The sequence below is a fragment of the Tamandua tetradactyla genome, chromosome 3 (assembly GCF_023851605.1).
Source record: "Tamandua tetradactyla isolate mTamTet1 chromosome 3, mTamTet1.pri, whole genome shotgun sequence".
Taxonomy (NCBI): domain Eukaryota; kingdom Metazoa; phylum Chordata; class Mammalia; order Pilosa; family Myrmecophagidae; genus Tamandua; species Tamandua tetradactyla.
Window position 1 is genome coordinate 202,820,973 of NC_135329.1, and position 12,157 is coordinate 202,833,129.

General features: G+C 39.5%; 1 protein-coding gene across 11 annotated transcripts in view; it reads right to left on the bottom strand.

Moving 5' to 3' along the window:
* COL4A4 (collagen type IV alpha 4 chain) overlaps positions 1-12,157 on the bottom strand; it is a 185,819-nt gene that overhangs the window by 92,347 nt on the left and 81,315 nt on the right. For all 11 annotated transcript variants that reach the window (XM_077155308.1, XM_077155309.1, XM_077155305.1 and 8 more), the window contains 6 exons: positions 11,747-11,911; positions 9,343-9,432; positions 8,232-8,395; positions 3,928-4,000; positions 2,817-2,923; positions 537-720 (listed from right to left, as the gene is read on the bottom strand). In XM_077155308.1, the coding sequence (XP_077011423.1) occupies positions 537-720; positions 2,817-2,923; positions 3,928-4,000; positions 8,232-8,395; positions 9,343-9,432; positions 11,747-11,911 (783 nt within the window). The remainder of the gene's footprint in view (positions 1-536; positions 721-2,816; positions 2,924-3,927; positions 4,001-8,231; positions 8,396-9,342; positions 9,433-11,746; positions 11,912-12,157) is intronic.

The following is a 12,157-nucleotide window of genomic DNA, read 5'->3' on the forward strand; positions in this document are numbered from 1 at the left end:
ACCTTCTTAAAAGTTTTCATCTATCATCTTGCAAGTCACTTTACTGTTTGAAATTTGCATAACTCTCTCACATATTCAAAAGCCCTTTTTTCCTTCTCTCTAGAATATTTACAAATCAATTTTCATGGACAATGATATAAATTTTAAATGAAATATAGTAGTTTGTAAATTAAAATATACTGTATTATCTCAGAGTATTATAAAAATATTTTCAACTTCTACACACACATATGTCTATGTGCATTTGGTGAGTAATTTTAATGGATTTGTATACATTGATATTGAGAAGTGAATGAAAACCTATTTTGGCATGTCACACCAAAGGGCAACAACAAAGACAGCTTAAAATTTCTAACATTTAAATTTTAATTCTGCTATAATACTTTCGTTTAATTGCATTCAAGGTTTGGACAGCACCTTGATGGGACTGTATTTAGCTGTTGTGCCATAGCTCTAAGAATTTCAGCTGGAAGAGCGCTTCACTTCAGCATCCATGACTTCAAGTGACTTGCTGCCACAAAAACATTCAGAATTACCTTGCTGACCCTTCAAGCCATCAGGGCCCCTCATGCCTGGGAGGCCTGGGGCTCCTGGGTGGCCTCTCTCTCCTGGGGGACCAGGAAATCCCAGTCCTGGCGGTCCCACAGGTCCTGCTCTGCCAGGGGGTCCTGGCTGTCCAGGTGACCCTTTACTACCTGGAACAGCATCTTCATGATCACCCTAGGAAGGCACCATGAGTCAATTTTCGATTTTTGATCAAAGCAGTCATCACAGGCTACAGAAGCACATGCAAAAAGTCCATCATCCCAAGAGACATAGGTTTAGTAGCAATGCAATTTTAAGCAATTAACGAATTATTAACGTTTTGTACATATAATAATGTCATTCCGATTACTTCCCTACTCTTCTGAATACACCCCCAAATACAGAACAAGAAATTTTATGCAAAACCAGTCTAATATCAAAGATTACAAAATACAGAAATAACCAAGGGAGGTGATGGGCTTCAAAATTAAGTTATTTTATATTTGAAATTATTTTCCTGCATTTTTATAAGAAGGCACACGGACAGATTCCATCAGAGCTCCAAATCTGTGGGTAAAAAATAACAAATCCTTTCCCTTTATGTATGAGAATTTGACCTTTGGTTAACCATCTAGCTCTGTTCCTTTAAAAACCCAACTGAAATTGGCTTATCAACTACATTCATGGCTTACCAAAAAAATCCACACCTGGTTGCTAAATGTGCACCTGGTCTGAAGAACTATGGAAACCTGCTGAGCAGCCCTAGTTCAAGACTTCCTGGAGCAGTAGCTCCTGTAACTGGCAGGTCCCTTGTAGGGATTATGCAAGACCTGCCTGTGGAGTTGTTGGCTCCAGTGGACAATGAGTTTTATAAGGCAGGCCAGCTCCTGCATCCACCCATTGTGGTCTTGTCTCCCTGTACTAGAGCTATGTGCTGAATGAAGGGCTTCAAGGACACACACACATGAGATACAGGGCATGTTAGATGGTGCTCTGCTGGCACTGAGGTCCTGCCCTCTGACTTGCTGGCCCCAGATATGGTGGTTATAATAGTCTTGTAGGTTTGGACTGTTTCAGAGAATCTAGGAAGACAATCCCCAAGTAGGTGTTCTAGAAATTCAACCCCCAATTTGGTCTGTAAACACACTTTGGTTTTTTATAATTTGGTTAGTACACAAGGTCAACTACCACTCAGTGGCATAGGTTTCTAATTAGCTTCTTGAGCGGAAGAAGGAATTAAATCAAGATTACCTTGTCTAAAGGAATCATTCACATACTTGATATCAGCCAAAAGACCAAAAGCCATGGACACCATTTAACCCAATATCCAAGCTTCTCTCTATTCACATGTATTTTGCCCAAAGGAGTTCTTATAAAATCAGAGCATGGTCCTTCCCTATTACAACACTCAGAGTGGTTTTTTATTGGGCATAGCAGGCAGCACATTCTGGTGGAAACAGCACAGGCTTTGGAATCAAATTAAACTTGAGTTTTTGTTCCTGTCTAGCTTACTTGCTAGATGTGTAACCTTTAGCAGCCTACCAAGAACCTCCATTTCCTCAACATAAAATTGGAAAAATAATTGCTCCTCCTAAGGCTAGCATTGTATATAAAACAGCTGGCCAGTTTCTGTGACATTGTAAGCATTCAAAAATTTCATATTGAAAATTCCATATGCCAAAATAGCTGATTTCCCAAGTGTTGGGTGATGTACCACACTCTTTTCTTACACCTTTCCTTACCTATACACGGTAGCCACATAAAATATGTTTGAAAAAGGCAGAAACATAATTTATATCAGTGAGATTTTCCATCAGAAAATGCATCGACTCAGTGGATTTTCACTAGTTTACCTTTACTTTAAAAGTTTGCCATTTCTTCCCATGTGCTTCTTCACCACTGTGAAGTAAGTGGGGAACAGAACTGAAATTGGTTATCAACACCTGTGCCCTACACTCCACCTACAGAGCCAACAAGCCTATGCCCTAAATTCACTGTGTTTTGCAGATCCAAGGGCCCCAGAAGGAAATAATCACCCCAAAAATGATACCAAGACTTGGGTCAGAAAGTCTTGTTATGACTGAACTGGCACTCAATATTTTGGACCATCTCTAATATGTCATAGTTTTTATGAAAATCATCTTAGTATGGGAGGGAGCTGAAAGGTGAATCATTTACAGCATGAAAATACTTTACCTAGTTAGTTCTCGGTAAATCGACAAAGGGAATAGATGTTGTATGTCTGTTAATGAAAGTAAAATCCTTTATAGCAGCAGAAGAATTATACATACTGGAGGTCCTGGATCTCCTCTTTCTCCAGCACGTCCATCCTGACCATGTCGTCCCTGCTGCCCTGGAAATCCCGGGGGTCCATCAGGACCTCTTTCTCCTTTGTGTCCTGGGGACATAGGCCAAGAGTTAGTCAACCCTTGATCAGCAGTGGGTGGAGGGAAACAAAGGACTAAAAATAAAGGCAATGATCTTGACTCTGCAGGGTCCAGAAGGCCTTCCTCTTGAGTACCTCAGTTGTGCAAACCCACACAAAGATAACCATGCAAAAATTCAGAAGGGAAAATGACAATCACCAAATCCACTGAATTCCTTTATTGGGGGAAATGTTCCTTTCTTTATTCCAATAAGGTGGTTGTGTGTGGAGGTGTCAATTAGAGCATCTGTCCTTGTCCATGTTATGACAAAGATCCTAATACATGCCCTGCCCATAATGAATGGGGAATGGCTCACAGTTGGGCACACTCCCCAAACTAATCCAATCATTTATGAAAATTTTTTCTAGCTGAACTAGCAAGGTAAAATTCTCTTTCACCTCTGGTTGTGAAAACTTGGAGCCACTTGGGAGTATGTACCCCACAGACCAGAGAAAGCCAATCTCAGGGGAAAAATGCAGATGGCACAAAGAAAGTTGCAAGATACAGGGAGAGCATCCTAAGGCCACTGGGGACCCTAGGTCCAGTTGTTCCCAATGACAACCCTACGTCTAACCTTTCAAATTTTGTTTAGGTGCTTCAACAAATTTCTTTTTCTTAAACTACTTTAAACTGGGTTTCTGTCACAACCAAAATATCCCTTACTAACACAAGACACTATAAAGTAGTGAATAAGCACTAGGCAAGTTAAAGAATGCCATGATTCAAACCCAAGTTCATCACAATAATAATCTGAATGTATGACTAAAGATGACATTTGGGGCTCACCATTCATAAGACTCTAGGCAGGGCACAGAGTATTTTTGAAGCAGTCTCAACAATTCTAAGTCTCATTAGTTAAAGAATTGGTCTGTAGTTACAAAGGAAATGAATGCAAGAGGATTGCTGATATATCACTCAAGATTGTTCATATTTCATCCGAAAAGTAGCAGGGAGCAAGGTGACTGATTATGCTCACCTTTAACTCTTGATACTACTGTGTCGCCCTTTTCTCCTTTTTCACCATATGGTCCTGAGGCACCAGGTTTTCCCTTAGGGAAAATAAGAGCTTAATTATGATGTGTCAAAAGTTATTCATGTTTGTGTCTGCTCAGTCATTTATTTTACTACCTTCCAGATTCTTGTTGTTTCTTGATTATTGAAATCACTAGATAAGTAACCTTAAGTTAGGTGTAGTATTTCTATAACTGTATTAGATATAACCCTTGGGCATGCTAATATACCATCGCGGGTTTCCAGGTCTTTGACATGGCCTGATATGCAATCATATTTAAACAAAACCATGATTTAAATAGTCCTGTCTCAGAGCAATATTGAAGACAAAAGATGATGAGCTTTTGGGACTGGAGAGACACACCTGAACAACCTGTAATTGTCAGCGAATGAGAACCATTTCTAGATAGATTGCATATACTCTCTGGCATGAAAAGTCCAATATTTCTATCTCCAACCTGGACCTCTTCCTTAAACTCCTAACTTATGTATTACCCCACTGCACATGACCTGCTGGGGTGTTTAGTTTTGTACTCAGAGTGTTGCTTTTGCTTTAATAATATGAGATTGATGGCTTCCTTTGAGAACCTGGTTGCTCTATTCTCTTTCTCCTTCCAAAATCATCTGCTAAAGATTCTGACTTGGTAGCCTTAGTTTCTTCTCCTTCCCTGCCCTAAAGTGCATCCTTCTTGTTATAAAACTGAGGCTCTTGCACTGCATGTAAAAACTAATAAAATGTGAATAATATCTGTACTTGCGTGAATAGAATTGCATGAAGGTGGTCAACTTTCTGGTTTGGGCAATGTACTATGGCTATGTAAGAGATTATCACTGGAGGAACCTGGGGGTAAAGGTGAATGGGAACTCTGTATAATTTGTGCAACTCCTGTGAGTCATGAACTGTCACAAAATTAAGAAGTTATAAATAAAATTTTTAAAAATTGTCTTGGACTTTTCAATGCAGAATCAAGAGAGTTGCCATTCTAATTGCCGCTAGAGCTGAGGATGAAGGTTTAGAGATGTGTTTTGAGGAGGGAGACATGGAGATAACTGGGATATGTGGAGAAGTTGATAGGAGAGAGAAAGGAAAATAAGGACCTTTGCTGTTGTCAAAACCTTCCCCATTCTCTCCGTATAGCATGTAAACAACTAATTTGGCCCTTGGGCTCATCATCTTTTGTCTTCAATATTGCTCTGAGACAGGACTATTTGGATCATGGTTTTGTTTAAATATGATTGCATATCAGGCCATGTCAAAGACCTGGAAACCCGCTGTGGCATATTAGCATGCCTAAGGGTTATATCTAATACAGTTATAGAAATATTACACCTAACTTAAGGTTACTCATCTAGTGATTTCAATAATAAGAAACACCAAGGATCTGGAAGGTAGTAAAATAAATGAGCAGACCATTTGCTTTGTTCACATAGTCCCTTATTTTCTCCCAATCTAACGATGTGTTCAAACAAGTTTAATGATCTTTTTAACCATCCTAGCCTAGCTTAGAAGCAACGACCCATAAGGGGGAGGAGTGGCACCAATTGAACCAAATACAATCTCAGCCTCCAGCAATAACAGTGAAGAAAAAGCTAACATTGTACTCCACAGGCATAAAAACACACACTGACAAAATGGAGCCATATAACGTGACAACAAGAAAAAGCTCTACACGCACCACCCAATACCCTCAAGAACATCACTCCAGTTTAGCATCCTGTTTGTAACAGCGCCTTTGAGGCATCAAAAAGATAAGGGAGGTATTTCTTCATAGAAATGGATAAACTAGACAGAAAAAGAACTTTGGAAATCATAACATGTTAATATGTGCCAGGTTCTGTTTTTATTCTTATCATTAGTGAATATGCTACATCATTAGTGACGATGACACAGTGATAAAGGGGAGAGGGTAAAGTATGCAGTCCAAAGATGGAGAATGAAAGCATCCTTTAGATGGAGCAAGTATTGAGGGAGAAAACCACTCACATATCATTTGAGCCGCTCCCTCCTGCCACCCCAGAAAGAGAGCACCAGTGCTATGTTCAATAAATAGGAACCTGGAAGAATGAGCTGTTTATCAATCAGCACATCAGAGACTCAGAATATATTATGAATTGCTCTAAACTTCTGTAGCCATAGAATTTGAAGTCTAAAGCCAGGTTATAGATTTATCTGAGCCAGTGAGAAAAAAAATTCCTAGAGCTGTGTTTGGATTTCACTCAACAAATATTTACTGAGAATGTAAAGTGTCAGGCTTATTTTAAGCACTGGGGATACAGCAGTTAACCAAACAGTGTGGACTTCAGGGCACTAGGATCTAGAGAAATAAGCATTTAAACTAAGAGATTCCTAGGGAAAAGGTTCCCGGCAGCTTTGGGATCAAGAGCTGCATTTCACTATTCCAAGACTTGGAGAACATTAAACATGTGTGTGACTACAACAAAAGCCCAGCAGCAACACAAACTCTTTTCCAGACACTGGACAAGTTATTTCATGCACAGTCTGGGTTGGGGACTTCATCCACAGAGGTCCCCAGAAGTCAGTCAGGCCCGTCTGGGGGAGGCAAGTGGATGGATGAGGTGAGTCTGGAGGCCAGGACCTCCTCTGTCAGGAGCAGCCATCTCTTAACTCCCAGCGACTGAGGAGGCCCTGGGTCAGGGCGCTTCCAGTTTCTCAAAAGCAACGTGGTAAGTGCAAAACCAAACACACCAGCAGGTCAGAGGTAGTCTGTCAGTGGGTGACCTTTGGTTTGGTCTGAAGAATCCTCAGGGGCCATGACCCTGACTGTCTTGCTCAGTAGGGTATACCTCAAAGCGCCCTCCAAATAAAAAAATAGTACCTTATTGAATTTTTCCCAACCAACTTAACAAGGCAGATTGGGTTATTATGCATTTTATAAATGGGCAACTGAAGTTCAGAAAGACCAATGTCACGTGATTTCCTGGAAGAAATGGAAGAGTATTTGGGGGCAGATAGTTAGACCCCAGTTCACCCCAGGATGACGTTTCTTTAATAACAGGGAGAGAGAGCTGTCTCCAACTTCCAGAGGAGCACCTCAAAGGGGCTGGAGAGACGAAAGGCTATGCCTCACCTGAACAACCTGTAATTGTCAGCAAATGAGAACCATTTCTAGATAGATTGCATATACTCTCTGACATGACAAGTCCAATATTTCTATCTCCAACCTGGACCTCTTCCTTAAACTCCTAACTTGTGTATTACCCCACTGCACCTGACCTGCTGGGGTGTTTGGTTTTGTACTCAGAGTGTTGCTTTTGCTTTAATAAGAGATTGATGGCTTCCTTTGAGAACCTGAGCGCTCCCTGACCCACGGCCTCCTCAACATCTTGGCTTGCTTCTCTAATAAGCACCTCAAATTTTAACTGTCCCCCACAAGACTTTCCCAACCCCACTCCCGCCCCTCTCATTGTCATTCCAATTTCAACATATGGCAACTGCCTCCTTCTAATTGCTCAAGCCAGAAATCTTAGTACCATCCTTCACTTCTCTTTGTATCACAGCTGACATATAATCCAGCAGCAAACCTGCTGGCTAGGCCTTCAATATACACTCAGCATCTGACTTCTCATCATACCCAGTGTCACTACTTTAATCATATTTCATTTGGATTACAGCAATAGCGTCCCAGCTGATCCTCCTTCTTCTCCCCTATGAACTGCTCTCAATAGAGCAATCAGACCGACCCATTCTAAACAAATGTCAGATTATGCTACTTTCTTCTTAAAATTGTCTAATAGCTTTTCCATGTCACCCACTGTAAAAGCCCAAATCCCAGCCATCTACAAAGCCCCATGCTCTGCAACCCCTCCTAATGTCCTAGTCTCTAGGACTTACCTCCTACTGCTCTGAGACTCACTCTCCCCACTCAAGCCACACCATGTAGTGGTGGCCTCTTACCACCTGCCATACTATGTATTTACTAGTTTACCTGTAATATGGACTCAATCTAAAAACAGCATGCAAGCGCCACAAAGACATAGATTGTGTTCTGGTCCCTGTTATATCCCCAAAACCTGGAACAATAACTCAAACTCAGCTGGCATTCAGTAACTATTACTTGAATGAATGGATGATGGATGGATGGATGGATGGATGAATAATATAGGTGATTATCTTTTGGTAACTGATACATTTATAGGTTCAAAACATAAAATCTATGTCATATTATAAATCAGAAAGAGGCATATTTGAATTCTACCTCCACCTACCTCGATTGATTGAAAGAATATGACCAGTTAAGAGTTACTCACTGGTGGCCCTGGAGATCCTTCAGCACCGGGAGGGCCTGGGTCACCTTTTTCTCCAAGCCACCCAGGGACCCCCGAGTCTCCCTTAGCGCCTGGCCTCCCGGGAATTCCTGGAGGACCAGGTGGGCCCATGGGACCAGGCACGCAAGCACAGAGTCCTTCGTTTCCTAGATAGAGGATAAAATGCAACTTTTGTCATATTTCCTGAATAAAATTCACAATAAGGTCTTTACTATCAAAACCAACAGTTCAAATAAAGAAATAAAAGGGTCTGATGTGTGCTATTCTTATTGCAGACAAATGATAATGTGAGATGTGGGGCTTGGTGCAATGTGAGGGCATGGTGCGGCAGTGTTCAGATCTGGTCTATGCAGGGTGGGTTCCTAGTTTCTAGATAAACAGAATATTTTTGTGTCTTATTAAACTCAATCTGAGAAATTCTAGGTGAAAAGCTTATGTCCATTTCTACTGAAGAAACTTTCAACATTAAAAATTTCCTTATTTTTAAAAGTGCAAACATCTCTTACTTGGTGTATATTGAAGAAACCAAAGAGAAAATTGCCTGGAGCATAAACTCTGAACAATTAGAGGAACAAAATAATACATCACCAGGGATTATTTAATGCACTGCACATTATAATTTAGAATTTACCACAAGTCATACTCTCATGATCAAGACATTTCATCTAAAAGCTCCTCAGCTATGTTTGTGCTCTCACACCCACCTGACTCAGTTGGTCAGAAAAGCACCAAATAGTTTTGGCTGGAGAAACATAGAGTGATAGGTCTTTGCTGAGTCTGGGAGATATGTGACCCCACAGCAAAGAGAAACTAAAATAAACTATTAATTCTGTCCTAACTTTCAAGGAATCAAGAACACCTTGTAAGGCAAACTCCATGGCAGGTGAGTGTTTCCATTATACTCTAAAATACTCATAAAAAGATATGGCTTTTCCTGTAGTTTTAATAACATCCTAAGCATATAATGAGGCAGAGCATCCACAGAGGTGACTAATGTGGTTAACCCATCTAAAAGGAATGCCACACCATACTTTTCCTCTATGCCCCCAATCCTCTATATATTCTAGAAATTCTACCTTTAATGCATACTTGCCTTTTTCTCCTTTTGAGCCTCTTCTGCCTGGAGGACCCATTTTGCCTTTTACTCCTTGCAGTCCAGGGGGCCCAACACTACAATATAAAACTTCATGGTGTGTGAGAGGGTGGGAAGAGAGAATCACATCGTTTTTATGAATGTATTCCACAGAACACATATAAATGTCTCTTGCACTCATTCTCCTCTTTAAGTTTCCCCTCTTAGCCCCATCCTTTCTTTCTCCATTCCTTTCTTATGATTCTTTCTCTTCAATATAAGAACATATACATAAATAAGCCATAAAATTGTCATAGCACACATTTCTACCAGAACCATTTATGAAGCCATCCCTCATCCCGATCCTCATTTAGTGGTTGTAGAGTAAAGTAATAGACCACACACACACACAAATACCAAAACAAACAAAGCAAAAACTAAGAAATCAATGTATGGCAATTCTCCTTCAATTATCAATTATTGCTTACTGAATAAAGCATAAGGCAGGGCTTATAAAAGCAAAATTCCAGAGACATCTGATAAGAGATGACACTTAAAACACACACAATAAGTTCTGCCTTCTCCCAAAATCTCAGTAAAATAAAAGACAGTAAAAAGCTTTGATCATAAGATTCCCTGCCCCGAAATTGCAGCAGGAGAAAACAACCCCAAAATCTGGAGGAAACTGTTTATGAAATAAGAATAAACTTTAAAAGAAACTGCACAATTAAAACATCAAAGAGAAAAGATAAGTTAGTCCATTCCTGATGTTGAAACAGACTACTACAAAAGCAGACATTAAAAGACAAAACTGCAACAACCAAATCCTAAGAAATAAAAAATAATAGATTATGATAGAACAAATTTTAAAAATTCAGAAGCAAGGAGAGTTGAAAGACGGAGTTGAAGAAATCTCCCAGAAAGTGCCACAGAAATACAGAAAGGTGAAGAATAATAGAATAAATTTTAGAAAAATAGACATGTAGAACTGGGGCTCTAATATCAAATATATGGAGATATAGAAAGAAAATGGTGGAGAAATATCTTCCAAGAAATTTTTCCATAAATGAAGGAAGTTTGTTAGGTTGAAGCTGCCCACTGAGCGCTCCACAAATGAATGTACAAACCGACACAAGGCCAAATCACTGTGAAATATAAGAATATCTAAAGTAAAAAAAAAAAAAGCTCCTAGAAGCTTCCAGAGAGGAAAATTGATTTCAAAGAATCAAGTGTCTAAATGTTCTTAACAGCAACACTAGAAGCTAGAATTCAACCCTTGACAACACTGAGAATGTCTTCAAAACATTAGGGGGAAAGATTCCCACAAAATTTTATACTCAGCCAAACGACCAATCAAATTCCAAGGTAGCATAAAGGTATTTTTAGATAGGTAAGATCCTCTAGATTTACCCTCTTATTTATGCCCTTTTTCAGGAAGTATAATGTGGGAGTAAACCATTGAAAGAAATACATGCGTTCTGGGAAACAAAGAACGTGAGAGAAGTGATGAAAATTTCTTGGATTATAACAAAAAAAAGGTCTCAAAACAGGATCTCAGCAGCAGACTAAAAGTGCAAACTGGCCTAATCTTAACAAATCAAATGGCTCTAGGAGACATTATTCAGTGAGAAGATACTGGTAGAAAATTTAATGTTAGAATGTATTATGGGGATTTTTATACAATGGATGGTTTGAAGTTGAATTAGCATTAAGCGTACTGAAATCCAAGCAAGCCCACAAACCATGAAATCAAGACAATTAGTAGCAAAATGTTGTACTGAAAAAGTAATAAAATATATCATTTTATGGCTTAGCTGATAAATGAAATTTATGTAATCATTTAGCATAAACACTAAATATTTTTACAACCAAAATCATAACTACATTGATATGTTGTGGGAGTGGAAACTGTGTGCGTGTGTGATGGTAGAGGAGGGTAAAAGAAACTAAATTCCATCTCCATAGAGGAAGTCAAGAGATATGCTCTAATGGAAAAGTTAAGAAATTGCAATACAAGCATGCTGAGGATGCAGAGGCAATGAATAAAGAAACCAGCTACGTGTGTGGACTTAACTGTGCCTGGAAAGGAGGGAATATAACATATATGGTTGCCTGGGATTGTGATTTCCCCTAACAAGTCGCATAGAACTGACTCCTTAAATCAGGTTCATGTAAACTCTGATAAAAATAAAAATTGAGTTTAAAAAATGAAAAATTTAATTAATTTACCAAAAGTCTTATCATTCCCGCTTAATATACCAACCAACTAATTTCACATAATTTAATTGATGTGATGGTCCGACCTCCCTTTACTTATTTGTAAAAGAAGTTTTTGGAATAACTAACTACGCACTTTCATTATGTGAAAAGCACTGTAAATATGTATTTATGCAATACATAAAAATGTGAATGAAGAGCACTTTACCATCGGATCCCGGGGGTCCCTGCAGTCCTGGTGCTCCATGAAAGCCAGGTGGTCCTGGGTTCCCTGGTTTTCCTGGAGCAGGATCAGCTCTCCCTGGTATACCAGCTGCTCCTGGAAGCCCTGGATGACCAGGAAACCCTGGAGGCCCAGGGTAGCCTACCATGCCTCCAAGAGAAATCAAGAATAAAAATCACTTACAACATCAGCATAAGCTTTTCAGAAGAAATCAAAATCTGTATAATCTTCCTGAGGCAATGGAATTTATTTGAAGGAAAAAAAAATGGCTCAAAAGTAACTGAATATCACAGCCATCAAAATGCCTTCCCTCCTTTTAAACAAACACACAGCAGAAACCAACAATGGGGAATTAGTTTTTCTTACTTTCAGCCCATTCTTTTGGGTCACTGGGAA